At 33.6% G+C, this 25,338-nt stretch overlaps 2 protein-coding genes and 2 long non-coding RNA genes across 4 annotated transcripts; 2 read left to right on the forward strand and 2 right to left on the reverse strand.

Annotated features, from left to right (window-relative positions):
- Positions 1 to 60: 60 nt before the first annotated feature.
- LOC141700706 (26S proteasome regulatory subunit 6B homolog) lies at positions 61 to 4,495 on the reverse strand. Its single transcript, XM_074504407.1, has 6 exons — positions 3,921 to 4,495; positions 2,552 to 2,782; positions 1,564 to 1,722; positions 1,261 to 1,413; positions 654 to 737; positions 61 to 440 (listed from the first exon to the last, which is right to left on the reverse strand). The coding sequence occupies exons 1-6, from the start codon at positions 4,377 to 4,379 to the stop codon at positions 306 to 308; spliced, it is 1,221 nt and encodes a 406-aa protein (XP_074360508.1). The 5' UTR covers positions 4,380 to 4,495; the 3' UTR covers positions 61 to 305.
- Positions 4,496 to 6,536: 2,041 nt separating this feature from the next.
- LOC141700705 (uncharacterized) lies at positions 6,537 to 7,578 on the forward strand. Its single transcript, XR_012566466.1, has 3 exons — positions 6,537 to 6,645; positions 6,726 to 6,825; positions 7,391 to 7,578. It is a non-coding gene; the product is annotated as an uncharacterized LOC141700705 (long non-coding RNA).
- Positions 7,579 to 12,699: 5,121 nt separating this feature from the next.
- On the forward strand, positions 12,700 to 15,081 carry LOC141700708 (uncharacterized). The gene is made up of 3 exons (XM_074504409.1): positions 12,700 to 13,503; positions 13,639 to 14,005; positions 14,381 to 15,081. The coding sequence occupies exons 1-3, from the start codon at positions 12,700 to 12,702 to the stop codon at positions 15,079 to 15,081; spliced, it is 1,872 nt and encodes a 623-aa protein (XP_074360510.1).
- Positions 15,082 to 22,257: 7,176 nt separating this feature from the next.
- LOC141700704 (uncharacterized) lies at positions 22,258 to 22,940 on the reverse strand. The gene is made up of 3 exons (XR_012566465.1): positions 22,804 to 22,940; positions 22,499 to 22,558; positions 22,258 to 22,416 (listed from the first exon to the last, which is right to left on the reverse strand). It is a non-coding gene; the product is annotated as an uncharacterized LOC141700704 (long non-coding RNA).
- Between the last annotated feature and the right edge of the window lie 2,398 nt (positions 22,941 to 25,338).

The raw sequence follows: 25,338 nt of genomic DNA on the forward strand, positions 1-25,338 counted from the left end.
GAGCTTCATCAAAGCTACTCCCTTGAAACTTCTTTCATCACACTAAACATTTAAAAGATGCGAAGAATCAACAGTTTGACAAAATGATAACTACTAGAACATAAGAAGTAACAGACATACACTCTCCAACATACAACTTATGAAAGAGCATTCAAGAGGTGACATACTTCAGAACCAAAGATATACATAATTCCCTACAAATAAACTGTTCAACAAGTTTTCTGGGTTTACAGCATTAGCATGAAGAAGTAGCTGACGTTTGAAAGTGAGCAGTACTAAGACACTTAGTTTCTATGAGACTTCGATCACTTGTAAAAATCAAAGTCCGTGTCAGGTTTCTTCACATTAGTTCTGTAACCCTTCTCGAAATCCTTTGGGAGTATAACATATCGGTTCTTGCGGACTGCATGCATTCCAGCTTCTTGACAAATAGCTGCAATCTGTAAACACCAGTTACCATTCAATGGTCAGCAAACACTTTTACAAGTTTAGGGAATAGTCATATTGACAAAAAATATAATATTTTTCCCAGGACCAAAAGTCTGGTGTAAAATACAATTTTCTTCAGACTTTTATACGCCTTTTTTTATACAAATCCTATTTCGCAAGGACCCACAACCCATCTATTGCAAGGCTATTAAATATCAACTAACCTCGGCAGCACTGATTTTATCTGGCCGAGATACGTAATCCTCCAAATCAACTTCATCACCCAAGTTCATTTTGGCAGTGCAAACCTGCAGTAAGACCCAAGTTAAAATACATATACATAAGAAATTTCGTTATAAAGGTCGAATCAATATATATATATAAAGGTCAAATCAATATATGTCTCTCTCTCTCTCTCTTTCTATATATAAATATATATAGAGAGAGAGAGATATATATATATATATATATATATATATATATAGAGAGAGAGAGAGAGAGATCAAAGAGAGTAATGACCACTATACATAACAAAGAGAGTATTGACCACTATATATATTTGTAGTGGTGATTTATCAATATCGATGTGACCTTTCTAACAAAGTCTGTTTATTATAAATAGAGAACAGAGAATGGAGTGATACACACGATTAACTTCCTCAGTTAAAGTGACTATAGAGTATAGGGGTTACAGAATGTCAAAAGCCAAAAAATTAAGTGCCATACATATATAGCAATTTCAGAGATAACGAGTGTCCGTCGATGAACAAAAAAAATGCTTGCAGTAATCTATTCCTTTTGTTTGTGTAAATAAGGGAATAAAAGACATACCTGGAAAACAAGTCTCTTCTGTCTTCTATCTGGCAAAGGAAACTCTATCTTTCGGTCAAGTCGTCCAGGACGAAGAAGCGCAGGATCCAAAGTATCAGCTCTGTTAGTAGCCATGATGACTTTCACATTCACTGTTTGATCAAAACCATCCATCTGCAAAATATAACCCACTTATTGAGAAAGTCTAGACAAAAGATAGCTAAAATGCAAGTTACCATATCTAAGCTTCAGACATCAGAAAAAAGGGAAGTTAGTCAGCTGACTTTCTCAAAGCTAACCCAATTAAAACTTCTCAAACTATACCTGGTTCAAAAGTTCCATGAGAATTCTCTGAACTTCTCTATCAGCTCCAGTCTGAGCATCAAACCTAGCTGTCGCAATGGCATCTACCTCGTCAATAAAAATAATTGCAGGAGCATTTTCTTTGGCAAGACGGAAAACATCACGGACCATTCGCGGACCCTGCAGAGAATATGCACATATATCAAGATAACAAAAAAAAATCTTGTCATCACTCATCACCACTTCCTTGTGTGGAAGTAACCAGGAACTGACACTCACACTCATATATGAAGATCAAAGAAGTTTCTCATATAATGATGTAGAATAATATATTAAAATTGGTAATATGCTAGATGCGACTTATTTTGAAACTTGATTGTAGACTAATAAATGGCTTCCGTACTACAGCAATATTGTCTTGGCTCTAATAAATTTAAGGTCTAACATGAAAAAATGGTGGCAAATTCGATACTAAGAGCAAGTCCAATGCAATGCTATAAGTTGTGTCATTTCCATAATTTAAAACCAAATGCTAAAAGTTTCAACTCCAAAGGGGTTCTATTCTTGGTTCTAAATTTGAAACCAAGGATGCATTTATGCATCCATGTCACATCACCAAGTAACCATAAATGATATGCATATTGGTAAACTTTAAATAAGATTTAGGAGGGAAAGACAAAAAAGAGTTAAATTTGGAATTATTAGGTTTAAAAATGCAACTAGCAATGGAGTTGAAGTTCTATTTTAACACCAAAAAACACTTGTTGATGCCAAATTATAGCAATGACTATAGCCATTTTGCATCTAGTATTGGACTTGCTCTAATGGGGAGGAAAAGGATACTACTCAGCAATTAACTGACTAGTCTCTATGTTTGTCTGATGGTTTCGAAAACAATAGAGTGACACTGCCTCTTCGGATCAGACCAAGGATACCAAACAACGCATAACAATCACATCACATACACATGATAACATAAGTTGAAGGTATCATTTAAACCTTGACCTACCTCACCCAAGTACTTCTGAACAAATTCAGATCCTACCACTCTGATAAAGGCTGCCGTAGTATGGTTGGCAACAGCTTTGGCAAGCATAGTTTTACCAGTGCCTGGAGGGCCATATAGCAACACTCCACGAGGAGGGTCAATACCAATCTGCTTGTACAATTCATGATGAGTCAAAGGCAATTCAACAGCCTCACGAATTTCCTGCTTCTGAATGTCACAGCCTCCAATATCCTGACATAATGAAGGAAAAGAAGGGTAAGGTAACTTTCTTCTAACAAGGACCAAAATTTTGAAACGTTAATCTCAGCATTACGAAACATTATTTTCTGCTTATACTTCTGCAATTCAGTTTATTCTATCCATGTACGTATCCGATTTATTCATGCACATATTGTCATGAGATTATTTGATGCTTCAGTAGCTTTACTTGTACTTGTAAATATAAGTTATCAATATTAAACCCAAAACTCTAGTGAGGCAAGCATAACCTGTTCTGATGCAAAACCCCAATTTCAGTTTCAATATTTAAGTACCTTTACTTATATAGATATATTCATTAAAATTTATAACAAACACTAATGAAACATAACCCGACTCTGATGCAAAACCCCAATTTTAGTTTCAATGTTTAAGTAGCTTTATTTATACATGCAGATATAAACACAAAAATTTATAACAAACTCTAGTGTAGTAATTAACTTACACAGTTTTTAAAAGGTTTTTTCTACTTATCAAATCACATAATAAACCAAAGAGATTCTAACAAAATCATTGTCCAACTTTGCCTAATTCTGTCAGGCTTGTGCATAAATCTTCTTAACTCTACCCAAATCAGCATTCAATTAAAAACATCTACAAACTTAAAAAAAACATAGATTACTAATGCCCATTGCTCAGTAAAAGGTCTTGATGTCCAGTGTACAGACTGATACATCGGTTAGAAGTTCAAACTGCCATCTATTCTTGACAAGTCAGAGTATAAAAAACTTGTTATTCTGCACAGAGATAAATATAACAAATAACACACCATAAACCAACAATCTCCGATACCTATCAATAATAGGTAAACCTTCTAAATTCATATCAAAACCACATATTATTAATTCATAAAACCCTCATATCTATCTTCGACAAAGCAAAATTACAAACAATACTCAACAAAGTATTTGTACAAACAAGTAACACGACATTATACACCTAAAATTTCCAACACTTACCACAAAACATAATTAACAAATTAGACATACAAACACAGCATTCTACCCCAAAATTCCGATACCTGACTATAACACACAACCGCAATTAAATATACAGACAAACAAGCAAATTAAACAATCTATTAAAAAAACTGAGTAAAAAATCGACATACAGTATACGAAACATCGGGCTTCTCGGACTGACTAAGCAACGAAATACTCGAATCAGCTTCCGGAGGCAAAACATCAACAAGCGCATTACTATGCCTGTGCAACGCAACCGAAGCGCTCGGCTTCAACAACTCGCGATTAATCGTACTCAAAATCCTGACATAGTAATTAGATCCAGTAGTAGATCCAACAATACCGTTATTAGTATCAATCATCTCCATGAATTGACCGATTACGAGAGGCACCGATTGGATTCGCTTGACCTCTTCTTGTGCCCTAAGGAGCTCACGCTTGAGATTCTTTTGCTCGTCCTTGACGTATTCTTCCTGGATTTCGATAAATTCGAGTTGGCGTTGGAGAGATTTGAGGCGGCTGTAGAGATCGTCGTCGTCGGTGGAGAGAGAGGTGTGGGAGAGGTCGGGGAGGTGGGGCTTTGGGTCGAGAACCATGGTTGCGGCCATCGAGATGGGAGAGATTGAAAGAGAGAGAGATGGGAGAGAGTTAGGGCTGAGAGAGAAAGAGAGATATTAGGGGAGAGTTTGTTTGGGGAATACTCCAAGTTTAGATGATGATGCGAATAGTGGTGATGTGGGTTTTTTTATATATATTTTTTTTCCGTTTTCGAGTCCTAAACGGCATTTGACTGATATATTTCCAAAATATTATTGTTTTCGAATTTACGTTTAAATAGAATGATTTTTTTACCAGATTTTAAAAAATTAATTAAATTTTATTTAAATAATGATTTATATATTTTAAAATCAAAAATATAATTGTACAGATATGATTTAGGGTAAAAAGTTAAAATATATGTCTAAAAGGATGATTGACGAGTGTCCGTCCAAAATATTCACGAACTGCGAATGTGTATTCATGTTTTAAAATTTTATCAAAGATTACGCATTATTTGCATGCGTACACAATTTTTATTTTTTATGAATATGCATTTGTGCCATGTATTTAGTAAAAATAAAAAAGGAGTATGCATATATATAATACATGTTTTTTTTATGGTTTTTAAAAATTTGAATACGCATTTCCGAGATGCGTAATTTGTGGACATTTTGGACGGTTGTTCCCGCTAGTGATCATTTTGAGCACTCGAAACCGAAAAAAAATAGTGTCTTTTACATATTCTTTATATGATTTAAGTGTTATCAAATATATTTTTTATTGCAACTCATAACATAAAATGAAAAAAAAAATTGTACTAGATCACAAATTTTGTAATTTGTATTTTAAAAATTGAAGCTAAGATACAGTACTTTTCAAAAGTATTTTATTTGAAATAATATTTTTAAGAAAAAGCTAAAATATATTTGATATATTCTATAAAAAATAGTGTTTTTTAAGATGAGTCCAGTTGCGGAACTAAGAACCAAAATCTTCAACTATTTTGAATCTATTTTATTATGCATAGCTTATTTATTATCAAAAAAATATTAACAAATATTTATCTATATATCTTAATTCCTGCTAGTGAAGCAAATCAGAATTTTACCAGCTTACCCGTCCACTGCAATATACTCCCTCAGTCTCAGCCATTTGTTATCGTTTCTGAGAAAATGTTCGTCACACATTTTAAGATGAATATAAAGTATATTTCTATAACTTTTTTTAAAATTTTTATTTTTCTGGATAAAAATAGAATGTTTAAACTTTTATTCAGAAAAAAAAAATTAAAAAAATTATAGAACCATACTTTTTATTCATCTTAAAATGCGTACCGGACACTCTTTTAGAAACGATAACAATTGAGAGGGACGGAGGGAATAGATTTATTTATTTTAAAGGCTATTCGGTAAAAACACCTTCTAAAAACAGGCCAATCAGCTCATCCCAGATCTAAATATTACGTGAGGTAGTTAGATTAAGTTATGTTATCAATATCATGGCAGGAAATCAGAGATTTGAATTTTGAAATCACGGTATCTTCTCATTCTCATAGCTCATCTTCTCAACACTCATTCAACAATTTTATCATTGATGTTCATCTTTTAGGTTAATCGTGTAAATTTTGCTGCAATACAATGAATGCCAATACAAGTCCAAATCCAACGTCAAGGCCGCAAACAAGTATGAAGAAGTTACTCAATCGTTTGGCATTATTTCTATGTCATTCGTGACTTAGGCTACTCTGTGAACAGGTTTCAAGCGTTTGTCGGAAAATCTGTAGTTGAGCCCCCCTTCCATGAAACCGGGTACATACCATGTTAAATACTTTGCTTATTACTTTGATTTTATATAGGCATTAAAATATTTATAAACCCTTACGGGTTCATTGTTAAAACTATTTTTTTGTTTTTGTACTCTCCTTTAGCTTCAAAGCGTCGATGGACTCTTATTGAAAGATTTACCAGTTCTTCGTAGGGTTGTGCATCCGGTTCGGTTAACCGAAAACCGAACCGAATAACCGATATTTTTTCGGTTTGGTTAACCAAATTATTAATTTCGGTTCGGTTTTCGGTAATGATTTTTTAAAATATCGGTTTTTCGGTATTTCGGTTTTTAACCGCGATTAACCGAAAACCGTTATAATTAACCGAACTTATTTATATGGTATGAAATATTGATTATTAATATTATTACTCTAGTACCAGTACTATACTTTCTTTACAGCGGCGTCGACCTCCTCCCCAATCAATTTGTCGTCGTGCCGGCGTCGACCTTCAATCTGTGTTGTTCTTCAAGTATTCAATTTGCTGTTCAATTTGCTGACTCTCTGAAGTAAGTATACAATTTATCAATTTATTCAATTTACTGTTCGATTTGGGGTTTAAATTCAATTGCTTTGCTTTACTGTTCAGGTGTTATTTTACCGATTTGGGGTTTCAATTCAATTGCTTTGTTTTGCTCGATTATCGATTTGGGGTTTATTATTCCTCAGCTTTTTATCATCTTCTCAAGGTTTGTCTTTCTGCTTTCTTTTTTATCCTCTCTTTACTCTTTTTTTTATCTTTACAATCTGGGTCAACTTTTTGAATTAGTTGTTGGATTAAAACGATTTCATGAATAGTCCAGATAGCTAGTCTTTTTTTCCCAAACATTCTCCCAGGTCCCACCTGCATAATAGTATGAAATCATGGTTGAAATATTGGTATTGGTTAGACGAGATGCTCAACTTATGCTTCTTACAGATTGAGGCCTTCTGGTCGGGTAGCTTGACATATCCTCCCGTAAAGTTTTGATTTTTAGAGCTGATTTTGTTTATTTTGTTTGCCATATGTTTTTATAAATTGTATGTATAAGTATATTCGTTTGTTATAATTTATAAATCATAAATGTATAGATTTTTTTAGTCGGTGGACTGATTCTTTTAATGTAAGTTCCATACATTTTTATATTGGTAAATTACAGTAACTAGGAACATAAAGCTACTGTGGTCTACTGGTCTTTGTATTTCATTTTTTGTGTGTGCTACTTACTGCTTGTTGTTGTTACTTCCGAGAGGTTTGACATAATAGAAATGCAGAAATGCAGAAATGGAGATCTGATCTCTGGAGTCTGGAATTTGGACTGGACTGGAGTAGCAGATTCCAGTTTCATCACCTGCCAAGTGCCAAGCAATAACATTGCAATTTCCTTATATTTCAAGACTCATTTTATATTAGCCAAGTTGTTAAGTTTTGAATGCAAACTAATGTTATGAAGCATCAAAAACTTGTAATTCTGTTTGTTTTAAATTGTTTCCTGTAAACTTAAATTCTCTTATTGTTTTTGGTTAAATTTAGCCTTTTTTTTGAAATTCGGTTTTATATTTCGGTTTCGGTAATAACCGATTTATTTTTTTTCGGTTTCGGTTTCAAACCGAATAAATTTCGGTTCGGTTTTCGGCAGAGTTTTTTCTGGTAATTCGGTTTCGGTTAACCGAATAAAAATTCGGTTCGGTTCGGTTGTAACCGAATGCACAGCCCTAGTTCTTCGTCTACTACAGCCATTAGTGGAACTATCAATAAGAACTTATTCAACCAGAGATGTAACTCACATTATCAGTCCTATATACGGTATTTCATTAAACACTTTTTATGCAATTATTATAATTTTTTAATTTCATTTTGTGCAGCTCCACTGTTTGAAAAAGATCAGAACATACCATTGTAGGATGCAAGTTCAAAATATAGTAATTTCATATCATATTAACTATATTTATATTTTTACAATATATTGAACTTGCAAATTTTTATGTTAAAATAATCCATCTCATAACGCAATTAATGTATTTATAAAATAGACGAAGGGCAGGAAGAGTCTCGCTTGAATATTACAAATCCCTCACGGCTTTATAGATGTGCGTTCTGCTTAATGTCTGCAATACCTGCGAACTTGGCAAAGCTATTTCTTTGGTGTTCATTACTTAATATTTTACATTTATTCAATATTATTAGCAAGGTGTACTCAAAATAGCTATATTGAAAGTGAGTCGACTATGACACACCGAAATGTTCGAAATACTGGAAAAGAAAATATAAAAGTTGATCTCTTTAACATGGATGCTTTGGATTCACATAACTCACAGCTCACAAGTAATTCACGACTTCATAGCAGTATGATATTTCTTTTAAATGAATGTAGTACATAAAATGGGAGTTGATGTGTTGGAATCTAATTACGCCAAATTATTTTTCACTGTAATTATGGCGAGGTCAGCTCAAAATAGGAATATTGCAAATGTTCCAGCTACAACACACACAAGTTTTTCAAACACGGAAAAAGAAAAAAAATAATGTCATACCATTAACAATAATGCTTTGGAAACACAGAAATCGCAGCTCACAAATAATTTAGGATTTCATAGCAGTATGAGGTTTCTTTTTTCTTAACGTAATACAATAATTATAGCCTACCGTGTTGAAACCATATACTAATTACTTTATGCTCACAATACTTATGGAGAAGTCTACTAAAAAAGTAAGGAACATAGTGTATCACCCCTACAAAACAGATCAATGCATGCAGGTAAATCATTTTGGATTAATGTTATACCACACAAACAGTCTGCACACGAATATTAAATTAGACATTATCCAATGCATTGATATATATCATGCATATCAAATGAAGTAAATTCTCTGAAAATGTGAGAACCACAGCAAGGTGCTCAAGCTAATCAGATTTATAGCAGAATTATTTAGTCATATTTACTTAATTATGTTCCTTTTATAGTACTGCTTAACATGTATTTATCAGTGTTTAATAGCTACTTTGGAACATTCCTTAGATAACTCTCGATCAAGCTACATGTCTCCTCATTATGGACAAAGTTCATGTATCTCCGGTTAGTATATTATTATTATTAAATACCTCATTACTAACTATTTGCAATACCTTAACTTTCTCATAATGCACATACTTTTTTCTGATCCGTCTATCAGCACAATACAGTCTTGCAAACATGACTCTTCGGAGAATATCTCATCTCAAAGGAGTTTACCATCCATCAACAATCCAGGTTTACCCCGAACAATATATATATATATATATATATATATATATATATATTAATCTAATCATTGACTTAATAGCAGCTTGGTTAGGGTACTTAACACATTCTTCTTCAACCCCTTTTTTAGAGTTAATGAAAAGACGTAATCAAAATGGACCAAATAGGACTGAAAAACCCAAGATTCGAAATTTAAATTTATATATATTGTCTATTGTATATACTATTGGATTTGTAATCACATGGATGATTTATTTTCATTTTTTGTAACAGCTCAATGTCTTGAAAAAAAGGGAATAATATATTTATCTCTCAATCTCATAAGAGATTAAGCGGTGTAAACTTATCAGGTGATTGTTTTTCAAGTCACTTTGTTCCATATCGCTATATACCAGTTTAGCATTTTTAGTCCATTTTTTAAAAAATGGACTTTTATGTCATAATAGGTTTACCAAAAACTTGGACAAGGATGGATCCAACTACATGTAAGATGAATTTTGGTGCATATAAACTTAACATTGAAATGCCTCCATACACAATTAATCCTCAAAACAGACCACGTATATTATATTGGTCATATAGTATCTCCTCATTAATTAATTTACATGTTGTTCACCTGAATTCATTACGGTACATGTACCAATGTGAGTTCCACATCTACATCTGCCCGTAAATATAGATCAGAAGCAAATTCAAGTATTCACAATCCTATAAAGTTCTTTGATAATGTTTCTTACAATGAAGATGATCCTGACTGTAAGTTCCATATCATGAGTTAATGAAACATTTGGGAATATTTTTGTAATTTTTTAGTCTGTGAGTAATTTACCAGATTTTCCAATAATTTATTAATTTCATCTGTATAATAACAGCAATACATGAACAATATGGATATGAAGGAGAAGAAGCATAGTATTTTGAGATACCATTCCATGGTATGAAGTTAAAATTTTATGGATTTACCGCAATAAAACACAGTCATACACTGAATTGTTAAGATTTTTCAAGTAGGTCATAAAGTCTATTGATTACATACTATATGATATTTGATACTTCTTAATAAACTCTTACAGACATTTGGGAAGGTTACATGAATCTTGGAAGACCTAACAAGATTTGTCCTTACTGTAAATCCGTTATGTGGGACCATGAGAGGAACAAAAAGTCCACCAAATGCGCAAGGCCAACGTTTTCTATATGTTGTCATAATGGACAAGTTCATCTTCCTCCTGAAAAAGCACCTCCTCCATTTTTTGCAAAATTGTTGACTGATGGTAGAAAAAGAACTGTCCATTATAAAAATAAAATCAGAATCTACAATTGCCTTTTTGCTTTTACATCAATTGGTGGTAGAATTGACAACAATATCAATATCGGACGTGCTCCTCACACATTCAAGTTAGGTGGTATGAATTATCATCTGATTGGGAGTATTTGCGCTCCTGATGGAGAAACTCCAAAGTATTGTCAACTCTATGTCTACGATACTTCTGAAGAATGTTGTTTAAGGCGGTGATTCCATTGATAATGATATTGTACAGGGTTTATTGCTAATGTTGGATGAGAATAATTGTTTGGTCAATAGTTTTTGAATGGCAAGGGACCATTTTAAAAATAACGAACCTAGTGAAGTTGAGTCAGAATTTGTTTCGTGTACATTAGCCTCTGGCCGTCCAAATACAACTGGGCTATCGGATGAGGTTGGCGCTTTAATTATTGGGGACCTTGAAGATTCCTGCGTCATAAGAGACATTGTTGTTCAGAAATTAAAAAAAAGTTGCATGGGATTTTTGAGACCAATGCAAACTTCATGCCGCTACAACACCCATTGCTCTTTCCACACGAAGATGAAGGATTTCACACTAAAATTCCATTGATGGGTAAACATGGTGCTTCACCATCAAAAATACCAGAAAATGATGATGACGAGGAGGATTCTAAGCAGCGGTGTTATATATTGATGAGAGAGTATCATGCTTACAAGCTCATGGTCAGGCTTAATGAAGGTAAATATTTACATATCTAATGACGCCTGGAACTATTTCTCTTATATTTTATGTTTCTCTTACATTCTACACATTCAGATAATCTCTTTTAAAAACTTCTATAGCCTTTTCATCTATTTATTTTAATTTTTGTTTTCGCTAATTTTTTTTAAGGTCTTACACCACATTTAAGTGGTCGTTTATGGAAGCAATATATTGTAGATGCCTTCACTGCAGTTGAACAGTACAGGCTTGAATGGGTTAAGAAGAACCAAAAAATAATACGTGCTGATTTGTATAATTCTATACGAGATTCTATTCGAAAAGGTGATTCTAATCCAACATGTATAGGGAAAAAAGTTATAGGGAAAAAAGTTATTTTTCCGGCTACATTTACAGGTTCTCGGAGGTATATGTCATAGTATTTTAAGGACTCTCTTGCAATTTGTAGAACTATAGGCCATCCATCATTTTTTCTGACAGTGACATGCAACACTAAATGGCCTGAAATTCAAAGTATGCTTGACCACTTGTCGGGTGTAAGTGTATCTGATGCACCATATGTTGTTTCTAGGGTTTTTAAGATGGAGCTGGATCAATTGGTTGATCTCATTGAAAATAAAAACTATTTTGGTCGTTGTATTGGAGGTATATACTTACCATATAAATCAATTTATCTATTGTAGTTTTTTTAAATTAATGTAAAATACTCACATTTTAAATTTATATTTCAGTGATGTATGTTATTGAATTCCAGAAGCGTGGATTACCCCACGCACACATGTTGACTTGGATGCATCCTGATGATCGCCCAAGTACAATTGAGCAAATTGATTCATAGTCTCGGCAGAAATATCACATAAAGAAACAGATCCAGTCGGGTATAATGTCGTCAAGGACTACATGATTCATGGGCCATGTGGAAAAGCTTTTACGTATTCACCATGTATGTCGAATGGAAAATGTGGTCGTCATTTTCCTAAAAAGTAAGTCATTGCAAATTTTGGATATATAAAAAGATGTTTATTTATCGCGATACCCGGTATTTTCTAGGTACATAAATTTGGACAATTTAATTTTTATTATATTAAGCTTATTGGATATTTATGTAAAAAAATTAACAAGTACAATGACCACACTTTTTTGATGATTGTGGATTTCCTGTTTATCGTAGAAGGAAGATGAATAGAACTATCACCAAAGGTAAAAGAAACACTGGACAATGAATTTGTAGTTCCCTATAACAGGGATTTATTAATCCGGTTTCAGTGTCACATAAACCTTGAAATCTGCAATAATTCACGAGCTTTAAAATATCTCTTCAAGTATTGCTTGAAAGGTCATGACAATGCCACAATGTTGATTCGTCGGAAAAAAGGAACCTCTTCTCAAATTAATAAAAGAAAATCTATTGATGAGATAAAACACTATCTAGACGGAAGATATGTATGTGCATCAGAAGCTATGTGGAGAATTCTAGGATTCGATATTCACTATCAATTTCCTACTGTGAAACGCTTGCCAATCCATGTTGAGGGAGGTAAAAATGTGACTTTCAACATAAACGATAACATGGAAGAAGTAGCAGCCAAGGAAGGTAATAGAATAAGCAAGTTGGAAGCATGGTTCATTGCAAACAAAAACATGCCAACTGCTCGCGAGTATACATACCAAGAGTTTCCAAGAGGTTTTACTTGGCAGCCTGGACCATGTAAGTGGAAGCAGAGAGAAAGGGGGATCAACATTGGCAGGTTAATTGAGGGTCATACTTTGCAGGGTGATACATTTTACTTGAGAATGCTCATGTTAAGAAATAAAGGTGCCACTTCTTTCAAAGATGTAAGAACAATTGATCGTCAAGTCTATCCTACATATAAGGAGGCGTGTAAGGCACTTGGCTTGCTTAAGGATGACAATAAATGGCATTCTGCCCTCCGAGAGAATTCAGATAATGTTATGCCACAACAACTTCGAGCCATGTTTGTCTTTATCCTGACAAACTATCATGTTGCAGATCCTCAAAATCTGTGGGCTAATAATTGGAGGCCCCTTTCTGAAGATATTTTGTATATGAAGAAGAAAAATTCTGAAAACCAGGAACTTACCCTTTCTGATCATGATCTGGAAAATTATACACTCGCATGTTTATTTTTTATTAATGTAATAAAATATTGTGCAGTTTCTATTACTTATGACACACAACATATCATATTTTGTTAAAGTATTTTTTATATTGGTTCTTATTTAAAGGTAGAGTACTGATATAGTTAACTTTTTTCTCAAATTTATACAGAGGTCGAAAAATTGCTTAACGGAGTTAGCAAGTCGCTGAGAGACTATCCAAATATGCCTTTTCCGGAAGTAGTGTACATGCATTCTACGAGTAATCATTTAATTGAAGAGGAGACCTCTTACGATAAATCTGTTATGAAAGAACAACATGAAAAATATTTCAACAGCTTAAATGAAGAACAATCACATGTGTACAACTCTGTCATGGATTCAATAAATAATGGCGAAGGTCAACTATTTTTTGTTTATGGCAGCGGTGGGTGTGGCAAGACTTTTTTGTGGAACACACTGTATTGTCGCCTGAGAAGTGAAGGAAAAATAGTATTTCATGTAGTTTCGTCCGGTATTGCTGCTATTTTATTACCTGGAGGTAGGACTTCACATTCGTGATTTCATATTCCTCTAAAGTTGGATCGTAACTCTGTTTCCGGAATCAAACATGGATCTGATATTGCTGAATTGATTAAGAATACCAGTTTGGTCATCTGGGATGAGGCTCCCATGCAGTACCGATTCACTTTTAAATCCGTTGATAAGGCTTTCTGTGATATAATGTCATCAGTTATTCCGGCCAGAAAAAATATTCCTTTTTTTGGTATAACAGTTATATTCGAAGGTGACTTTCGAAAAACTTTACATGTTATACCTAAAGCTACAAGAGGTGAAGTCATAAATGCTTCTCTCAATCAGTCAAAGCTATGGGATAATTTCCAAGTCTTTTTGCTGTGAACAAATATTCGTTTAGGCCGAGGGAAAAATGAGGGTGAAAATCACAAGATTGCTGAATTTTCCAGCTGGGTGCTTAATGTAGGAGATGGAAAGGTTGCAAACATTCATCCAGATAATACATATTTGGATCCAGAGATCGTCATTCCCAAAAAAATTCTGATTGAAAAATTTACCAATTCGGTGAAGAGCATTATTGACGTCACTTACCCGGACTTTGTGAATAGGTTTACATCAGATTCTTATTTGGAAGAAAGAACAATTATGACACCAACTAATGCAATTATTGATCAAGTAAACTCTCAGGTATTAACTTTGACTCTAAGAACTACACACACTTATCTCAGTCAGGATTCTATCGATGACGAATCGCTTGACACCAAGTCTGACTACAAATCATCCTTCCCTATCGAATACCTGAATTCAATTAACATGCCATCAATACCTAAGCACGAGTCAAAACTAAAAGTAGGTGTTATGGTGATGTTAATGAGAAACCTTAATCAAATCGTGGGTTTGTGTAATGGTACTAGAATGGTCCTTACTCGATGCCTGAAGAACAGTGTTGAATGTAAAATTTTAACTGGATCACATGCCTGTACCAAACATCTAATCCCGAGAATAGAAATGGAGCCTACTGATACGAACTTTATGTTTGTTTTCAAAAGGATACAGTTTCCTTTGCAGATTTGTTTCGCAATGACAATAGATAAAAGTTAGGGACAATCCCTAGAAAAAGTTGGATTGTTTCTGCCACGACCTCCATTCTCTCACGGCTAGATGTATGTTGCCATTTCTCGAGACACAAGTCCGAATGGACTGCACATTTTGATCAAGGGAGAAGATAGCAAAGCGCGTAATTTCACAGCTAATATTGTTTTTGATGAGATTTTCTACAACCTTCCTGATGTAAATAACCCTTAATATCACGGTTAATGTTGTTTTTGATGAATTTTTTTAACCAATAATATATTGTACTCAATAATGTGAAATTGTTTAATGACTAACGTTTTTAAATCCTTTTACTTTAATCATCCTTTATGTTTACATCAGTCAGTATGGAAAATTATGAATAACGAAAACCAATACTCCTTACCCCCAAAATATATTTGAATTAAATAGAAATATAATTATTTAAATTGATTTATTTTAATCTTGAAATTTAGGTGATTATGTATAGCAACATGTCCAAATAATTGATGTGCCTGATCTCCATATATTTTATGCAAATCATAAAACGACCATATATTTTGCCTTATTTGACTCTAACACCAAAAATCATGCATAGTTATCAAATAAAAAAGATCATGCATATCTCTAAGTAACAACTTGATAAGTTCCTTGACAGTACTAAATGTTTATATATTTACATTGACATAAATTATGAACACAGTAGAAAGAAAACTATTCGATAAAAACATAGCTACGTGATTTCTTCTCATTTCCCTATATGCATGTTCTCTTTTTTATATATGTAGTCAAATATATAATTTACCAAGTCATAAATCTCTAATTTCTTTTATTTTTTAAGCCTCCAATATTATATATGTATTCTTCTCTTCAAGCACTTGATACTTCTAATACTAATTTGAGGATAAGGGTTCGTGTAACACACATTTGGCCATCGATATCCAAGGATCAAAACCTCTTTATAGGGATGAATATGATATTTCTTGATGCTCAGGTAAGTTTTGTCCTTTTTATAATAATCCTAATAAATTTAAGTACTTCACATGATTCGTATACATTTCCAAATGTTTTTAATATCTGCCATACAGAATAACCATGTTCATGTGTTAGATAATAAATTACACACAGAGGGGGGGGGGGTGAATGTGTTTTTGTGTTTTTATACTTTTCTTGAACTATCTATGGTTTGAACAAAGTAAATGTTAATCTTGCAGTGATGTGTGTTAATACTGAAATTAAACAAGCAATAACAGTGAACACAGATCTTTTAAAACTCGCTTAATTTTATATTAAAATTAAAAATGTTTTGCTACAAAATTTCTAGGCTCTTTGTTGATAAAGAACTTAGCTTCTTCCTTGAGAGCATACAAGATTTCTTATCTAACTTGTTGCTCCTAACAAAGGACTAGTGTTAACTTTATATGATAGTTAACTTCTGGTTTACACAGTGTACAATAAGAGATGTTATTCACTTTAGTAAACCATCACTTATCATTTCCATTTTAGGAAAAGTATATCTTCCATTTCTGGCTTAGCATATCTTTGCATACTGTGTTAATCTTGATCTTCCTTTTTCATTTAATCTTCACCATTGATCTTACACACTCTTCAAGCTGCTTTTTGTAGACTTGTCAATCCAACTAGTTGGATTGTTTATTGATTGTTAATCTTGGATATTAAACTGGTCTGCAATTTGTACTTTGAGATTTTACATCGAGATCTTCCATTTAGGCATATAGAGATCTTAACATCTCGATAAGTATATTGACTTATCAAGATCTCTAATACTCCATAGTTAATTTGACTTGTAGAGGTCTCTGAGTTCTCTATAAGAGAACTTGGCTTATCGAGATCTCTAATCTTCATATCTTCACTTTGACTTATCGATATCTCTGAGTTCTCTAGTGACTTATTGACTTGTCTATAACTCAGAGTTCTCTAGTCAAATTTGACTTGTTGATAACTCAGAGTTCTCTAGTGAATTTTGGCTTGTTGATATATCTGAATCTCTAGTGAAATTTGACTTATCGATAACTCAGAGTTCTCTAATGAATTTTGACTTGTCGATAACTCTGAGTTCTCTAGTGAAGAAATGACTTGTCGATATCTCCAATCTTCATGTCTTTAATTTGGCTTGTCGATATCTCTGAGTTCTCTAGTAGCTTTCCTGAGTTCTCTATAAGTCATTCTGGAGTTCTCAAATGACTTCTCTATAACAATAAATATGTGACTTGTAGAGATCTTGACTTAGAACATTTTTCCCAAAATAGATTTATTCAACTCCAAGCTTCTTCATAATTCTTCTGAGGCATGATCTTCTTGATCTTCTTCCAGATAGAATTCTTAGGCTTGATATTGTTTAAAGAAAAAAGACTCCAGTATGCTCTTTTGACATTTTACAGATTTTAATGTTATAATACAAAATACAAAATAAATTTACAATACAACTTACTTAGGGTTGTCAATTTGACTTAGTCTTGTTAAAGTACATGCATGTCTTGCACAACAATCTCCCCAAATTTGTGAGAAGATTTCTTAACACAAATTCATGTCTGTTAACAAGACTAACCCCAAGTTATAATGGAAAATAAGACTAATATAAAAATTGACACATTTACAGCAATTGTACATTAGATGATTTTGAGTTTGAGTATTTACAAGCATCAGATAAAGACTGGAAATTTTGATTCTTCTTTAATGAGGTCCTTAAAATATACAAGAATTTCAAGTTCCTCTATAATTGGAGTCCCTGTTAGAGCTTCTATCATCTTGATTCTTCTTGCTTTGGATAACCATAAAATATTTCAATTCTGAATTTTGAAAATGAGCCAGCTTTTACATTCAGAAATCTTCCATCTTTGGAAATTCTGCTAATCCCTTTTGCTTTGAGTTCTTCAGATCTTTTGATGTACATTTCAATTTCTTAATCATATTTCCTATTTTTCTCCTCATATTCTGCTATACCCCTTGCGCTTCTTTCCTCCCTTGCAATCAACCATTCAGCTAGAACTGATCTTCATGCTTTTGTAGCAGTATCCTTGTCCTTCAACAAACTTATCACTCTTTTGATTTCTGTTGGAGAGAGAGTGTCCATCAGATTGCTGCCAAGAAAAGTGAAGGTCCGATCTTGAAAGTAGATTCTTAATTCCTTTAGAGTGACAACCCAGACTCTAACGATTTCCTCAGCTAGTTGTTAAAAATAGTCTGCATCTGAGCAGTACCAGTTTAAGGGTAGAAAATCATTCTGCCTGAAACAATTCCAGATGGCCCTTTTAGTAACTTCAACTTTTTCTAGGCTTAGCATTCTTAGGTTTTCTCCCAACAGACTTGAAATGAGTTTTGTGTGATGGTTTAAAAGAAGGTAAGATTGAGATTTTCTTAAGAGATGTTTGGCTTGTGGTGATTGGAATTTTTAGAAAAGAATTAGCAGTTTGTCTTTATAGAAATTTGGGCTTAGAGGCTTGAGGTGGTTTGATGTTTGAGATAGTTGATTTTGAAGGTTGAGCTATTTTTTTTTGGATTTTTAGGGTTTGTTGTGGTTCTGAGCCATCATGATTCTTTTTTATTCTCCTCTCACTTCTTCTCTTCTTCTCATCATCCTTCTTTTCATCCTCCTTCTTCTTTCCTTGACTATTGTCCTTGTTGTCAGTTGCTTTAGAGGCTTGACTTGGATTTGAACCAGAAGGCTTTTGTTTGTCATCCTTCTGCTCATCATCATCCTCATCTTTCCTTAAATTATATTGAGAGTTTGGCAACATGGTGTCAGGATTCAAGAGATATGTGTCCAAGATTTTTATCATTTCAACATCCTCATGCTTCTTGTTCTTTTTGTGCTTCAAGTTAGACTGTAATGTCATGATCAGCCTCATGTTTGATCAGACACAATGTTTAGGAACAATGAGATGCCTTGCTTGACTGGTTGCTGGACAAACATAAACTACTCCTTTGTGTGGATATATATAGGCTTCTGGAAAAGCTGCTATATGTGCCTTTTTGAGCTCTTGGAGAAGTTGAGTGTCTTATTGAATGACTGGATTCACTCTGTTAATCATTACATCTAATTCAGATGCTCTTAAAGTTTGAAGATATGAAAGAGACACCTGGAGACACCTGTCCACACCACCATCATTGATGTTCATGACAATCCTTTTCTGTAGAAAATTATCAACTTCCACCACCACTGCCCTTATGAAATTAATATTCTTGCACAAAGCTATCTTGCAGGCCATATAGTTATTTTGAAGAGACACTCTTAGTGCTGCAAGAAGATCATTGAATTCCTGATCTTGATTGGGTCCTTCTGCAGCACTTAGAAGCCTGTCCTTTCCAACATCAATTTGAGCACTTGATCTTTGACCAGTTTGAATAGGCTCTTTAGCTTTAGATGTAGCATCCCTGGATTGTTGAATCCTAGTCTCAATCTCCCCCTTAGTCTTGGTGACAGGCATGAGGAGGGGAATTGGTAACTCTGGCCTTATTTGTTCAGGTAAAGCAGGCAGTGAAATGTTGAACTTCCCTATGATGGCCCCCAAAGCAACAGAATTCTACATTTGAAGGTGCGTATGAGAGTCCACCAAGGTCTGGATATCTGTATGTTGACTCTTGAATAGAGAAGTCAAGGCTTGGACTTGTGTATTGAGAGAAACATTGGAGGTCTGCAAGTCTGAGACTTCACTACTAGAAATATGCCCTTAGACATCGGTTATAAACCGATGTCTTTTTTTTTTCAAACCAATGTCTTCGCATGTATAGAGAAAGGTAGGGGTCTTTAACATCGGTTTTTAGTAAATGTTAAAGATGTACACAGACATCGGTTTTCTTAGCAAACTGATGTGTAATTAGCCCTTTTTTAATAAAATGTTAAAACTAGATTGTAAAAAATGGTATTTAGGAGGTTAAAAAGCACTATAAACATATAACAGGGAATTATTTTTTAACTGATCGACATCAGATTCTTAAAAAAACTGATGTCTTCATCTGTATTTTACATTGGTTTATTTACTCAAACGACGTTAAACATAACTTATAACATTAGTTTTACTTGAGGAAGCGATGTGAAACGTCTGCTTTAACATCTGCTGGGTAAGTTAAACTGATGTACATTATTCTGGAAGACATTAATTTTTTTTATTTACTTTTATATACTTACACAAAGCGATGTGTTTTAATATTTTAGACATCGTTTTCATTCCTATAATTCGATTTGTTTTGTTAATTTAGACATCATTTTTAGTTTAAGCAGGTGATGTGTTTTTAGTTGCTTCACCTCAGTTTTATAACAAGCACCGATGTATTTCTTTTTTTAGAAAAAAAGCCTGTACATTTGTGCATAAACCCAGATAAAAGAAAAAAATACTAAATCAACATCCAACAAACAACCAGAAATATATTAAATTAACTTCCATATCTACAACCAAAATCCAACGACATTCTCCGACAACCAACATCTAACCATTCTGACGTCCAACAAACAACCAACATTCATATATCTATAACCAAACATCACCTGTGTATTAATCACAAAAGCTACTTGTGTATTAATCAACATGTTTACCATGTACAAATTCAAGTCAGAAGCTAAGTTGTTCAGTATCGCATCAACAAAAACATCACATGCACCAGTTGTGTCCACAGCCTTTACTTTCAAACCAGAAACTCTACCCTTGAATTTCTGAACAAAATATTTACAAAAAAGTTATATACAATCATGCATGCTAGTAGGCTAATTTATATCTGCACTAGGATTGCGGAAAAACATAAATTCTTGCTCGCCATCCGACCTGAGTGTAACAAATGCCAGCAATGTCCTAGCAAGTAGGTCAAATCGCATGCCAGAATTATCAACCTTGTTCTCTTTCAAGATATCAGCCAACATGTATCCAATTTCATCCCCCCAACCTAAGATACATTAATCAAAGCTTTTAATATGATTGATGCACTTAAGTCGAAGGACGAGAAATTTATACATCGAAGAAAATGCTATGAAACTTATACATAGACATTGAAAGGACTGAGCAGGAAAAATAAGTTCAAATATAGCGTAATCAAGTCAATCGGTTAATCACCTGTACATTTTGGTACATATAATGAATCTTTTAAAAACATATTTCACAAGTTCATGCTTGAGAAAATTTGTGTAATTGACTCTGTAGCGTCATCAACCATCAAAGCTTCTTATAAATTTCAATACAAGTACGACAAGAAAAGTTTTGTTTTTCAAGTGTACATGGAAACAACACATTTTTTCCATTTTTAGCTAATACATCATTATATTTTTTTTGTTCATCCACTCAAAAAATGCAGACTATGTTATAAAAATATTTCAATCATGTTCCTCCCCTGATCTTCGATATGCTAATTCAGATTCAAGTAAATAAATAAAAAGAAACCACACTTGTTGAAGTGAAGTAATTAGATTCTTTTAGACTTCACATTTTCTATAAAAGCAGAAGAACCTCCTAGCAGATCGTTACAACTAGCAGATGCGGTTGCCTGATAAAGTTAAATTAGCAACTGCAAAGTTAATATAATTGAGACCTCCAACAACTAGAGTTGAGATAAGAATAAACTATGTCCCCTCTATGGAGGGGTGTGTGTGTGTAATTTAATTACTGTAAATGATCATAACTGGATGTTCATACGTAGATAAAGACTTTGAAAGCTCCTTTAGATTGATTATAATGGTAAAGTTTCTCTACAGATTTATATAAAGAATTATGTAGACTTGCATGATCTTATATTTATCTATCTCAAGTAAATTTCTGATCAAGTACACCATATGTAATTCACTTTCAGTGCATAGTTTTGCCAACAGAGTACTATTAATAAGTAGGTGCCTTCCTTTTACTCCAAATGTGACTAGGTCGTTCGTCAAAATCATTATATTAAACCAGTATATCTGTTATCCAGAATTCCAGATGCTAAAATATCAGGGACTAGGAGACATGCTTTTACAGGCTATCCATGATTGAGAGATACCCGGAACCATGATATTATTACAAGTATGGAGTGTAACTTTATTCCCAGTATATATATATTGTATAATTACAAATACAAAAAATTTAACTGGGAAAAAATGAACTAAGAAACCATAGAAGAAAATTTTGAGCTTTGTGAAAGCACATCATGAACTCAAGTATTAACAAAACCGGATGATAGAAGCTTTGATTTCAAGATACAATTTGTAAGCCCAAACATAGAATAAAATATCAAAATACTTCATGACTATTTCTTACCAAATCCAAACAGCGATTTAATAGCATTGATGGCATTTTCATTGATAAATGATTCATTAAACCTTTTTAGAAGAGGATTGAATTTTTCTGATTTCCTCACATTCTCTAGATCAGGGTCAGTTCGGATCCTCTGCCATGTCAGTTTAGATAGTGTTAAGATGATTCTAAACCAGTTAAATAATTGATACCAAATTATGAGGAGATTGACTTGCCTTGAAGTCTTCAAATCCTGATTTCAGGGCATCTTCAAGTGCAGATAGTCCAGCTTGTATCTTCAATTTCACATCAAAAGGTGTATAACTCATATATACTATGAAGATGAAATTAATTAATAGGCTAACTTAATTTCTCTATTAAAAAGAAATACCCCACACCGACCCCAGGTGCTTAAGGATTTAACAAAAAGAAAATAGTTGAGATTTTGTATTACAAATCAATATATTTTATGATTATATTCAACAAAACCTACTATCTTCCTATTTCTGTATGTTCCCTTCACATGAAAGTCGAGCAATACCTGATTAAGTTTGGAGTAACAACATGCAACATTATAGCTTGCTACTGAAGCTTCGTTATATTCTGGTTTTGATCCTAAAACAGACTCAAATTTCTCCAGTGCTTCTTCATATTTACCAATCCTTTATCAGTAATAGAACAGAAATAACGTGTCAGCATGTGGATGCATAATGTATTTTTCACTAGTAAGATATTAATAATTGGTCATTTAGCAAGCCAGGGACTAGTCAGCTTTGTTTGACTGATAGGATTAGTGATAGAAAGAACATGAAAGGGAAGAAAAATAGTCTGATAATATAAAAAATTTAAATCTACTCTTCCAACCAAGTCAATCAATAAAAATATGGTGAATAATGCTATAAAAAGTTATCATTTGGCATCACCAATACATAAGAGAAATTCAACAGAATGTGCACGGGTTATAGTGTTAGACATATATCAGCATCAGGCCTCCACCATCCCTAACAAATGCTTTAGTTTTTTTTCTGCTCTAAGATTATGGATGCCTTTCGTATATGACTATGAAGTATCAGAAAGTTCCTAGCTAGCTATTATTATTCTAGTAGATCGATTACTACATGATACTACTAAGATAAGTTGAAGTGAAGTAATTAGATTCTTTTAGACTTCACCTTTCCTATAAAGCTCTTCTACAAGTAAAAATAAACACCATCACAAAACAAAAGTTAGTAGAAAATCAGTATGAGGAACCCCGGCGCACATGGTTAGAGGATTATATAGAAAAATATTGAGAAAAGTTTGTTTTGCCTTTTCCTTAACAGATAGACACATCCTCTTATCTCTTAACAAAAACTACTCTAATTAGCTTATCAATTACAACTTCTATCTAACTAATCAATTACAAGAAGACCGTTCTCAAACCATCTCACCAATCCCATGGACATCAATATAACTACCTTCCCAGTAAAAACCCTTAATAGGCCACATAAGAAACAATGAAATAAGAAATAGAACAAACAACAAACAGAGTAATAAGAAACACTAGCAGTAACAATAACAAGGCCACCAGTACACTTATATAGATCTGTAAACCCAATTCTTTCAAGATTAACAATACATACACCAACTTTTAATCGAGTAGATTAAAATTTAATCTTACCTAATCAAGCAAACCCAACTTCTTTCAACACTAACAAAGCTCCAGAGACCTGTAAACAAAACTCTATTAAAATAAAAACATAAAATTTGAAAATAAATTCGAAATAAACTTACTTTTCTCACACAAATCGAGTAAACCCAACTTCTTTCAAGATTATTTAGCACCAGTCGAGCTCAATTTAAGAATTAATTGAGTTTAATTAAAGGTTTGTACAAATAGGGGTATAATTAGGTTTAGAGAGAGTGATTGAGAAGAGAGATGGTGAGAGATGAGAGAGAAGAGAGACTGAGAGAACAGAAGAGAGACGAGATAATGAGAGAGAAGAGATAAGAGAGAACAGAGAATGAGAGAGAGAGAGAAGGGAGAATGAGAGAGAGAGAGAGAAGGGAGAATGAGAGAGAGATGGGGGAAACGGTTTTGGTTAAGGGGGGAAAACTGAGAATAAAATTTTTGGTTGGGGGGGAATTTTTTGGTATATTAACGGGGGAAAGAAAGAAGCAGGCCTTTTTTTTAAATGATTATAGACATCGGTTGGTTAAGATATCGATGTCTTACAACACTTTTAACATCAGTTTTGAAGCGACCGATGTTAAAACGGCTTTTAACATCGGTGACATTTCTAGCCGATGTTAAAGAGGTGATGTCGTAGGCACTATTTCTAGTAGTGCTTGTTGTTGAAGATATTGGATTTGAAGATTTGTAGAAGTGGAGCCAGGCTGATAAGAGCTTGTGGAGCCAAAGGTTTCTTCCACAGCTTGTTTGATGCCATCCATGAGCAAAGCTGAAGGCTCATATCTGCTTTGGTGAAGTTGTACCAGCTTGACCTTTGTGTCATTTGAATGAGTGATTTGTTGTTGGAGCATTGTATCAAGAGAGATGAAGATTATTTGAGATTTTTGACTTCCTTTTCAATGGTAGTAAGATCCATCCTTGACATTTGATCAACAAAATGCTTGAACTTTGAGGTGATCTGTACCTGAGATGGGATGATCTCATCCATTTTGTCCTTCACCAGCTTCCTTATTTTATTTTTATGACCAGTCAACTTGAGTTCTAGGGCTTTAACAAACAGGTGAAAAGCCTTGAGTTGAGCTTTGTAGACCTCGGTGACTGCATCATAGACATCCTGTGGAGTCAAGACCTTGGCATTGCTCCCAAGAATTGTAACATACTCATCCCTGAATCTAGCCAAGACTTGATCCATCTCCAACACAAAATCCTGAGATAGTCATGCATCTACATTTCCATCTTGTTCTTCATCATTCACAATCTTCTCCTTCTATTTTTCAACATCTTCATTGTATGTGAGCATGATGGCTTGATAGTCTTGATTGCTCATATCAGAAGTGAGTAGATGCTGTGAGATATTTGCCAAGCCTGAAATTTGCTCAACTAGAAGATCATCTACAGATGTAG

The sequence above is a fragment of the Apium graveolens genome, unplaced genomic scaffold (genome assembly GCF_009905375.1).
Source record: "Apium graveolens cultivar Ventura unplaced genomic scaffold, ASM990537v1 ctg2796, whole genome shotgun sequence".
Classification (NCBI taxonomy): domain Eukaryota; kingdom Viridiplantae; phylum Streptophyta; class Magnoliopsida; order Apiales; family Apiaceae; genus Apium; species Apium graveolens.

What these genes read in the sequence shown, in the direction of transcription:
- LOC141700706 (XM_074504407.1), bottom strand. Translation starts at nt 4,379, where the DNA reads ATGGCCGCAACCATGGTTCTCGACCCAAAGCCCCACCTCCCCGACCTC. An exon ending in TTCAGAAGTACTTGGGTGAG is followed by an intron (nt 1,723 to 2,551) that starts GTAGGTCAAGGT and finishes TATTCTCTGCAG; the next exon opens with GGTCCGCGAATGGTCCGTGA. An exon ending in TCATGGAACTTTTGAACCAG is followed by an intron (nt 1,414 to 1,563) that starts GTATAGTTTGAG and finishes TATATTTTGCAG; the next exon opens with ATGGATGGTTTTGATCAAAC.
- LOC141700708 (XM_074504409.1), top strand. Translation starts at nt 12,700, where the DNA reads ATGTTGATTCGTCGGAAAAAAGGAACCTCTTCTCAAATTAATAAAAGA. An exon ending in CATGTTTATTTTTTATTAAT is followed by an intron (nt 13,504 to 13,638) that starts GTAATAAAATAT and finishes ATTTATACAGAG; the next exon opens with GTCGAAAAATTGCTTAACGG. An exon ending in TGCTATTTTATTACCTGGAG is followed by an intron (nt 14,006 to 14,380) that starts GTAGGACTTCAC and finishes ATATTCGTTTAG; the next exon opens with GCCGAGGGAAAAATGAGGGT.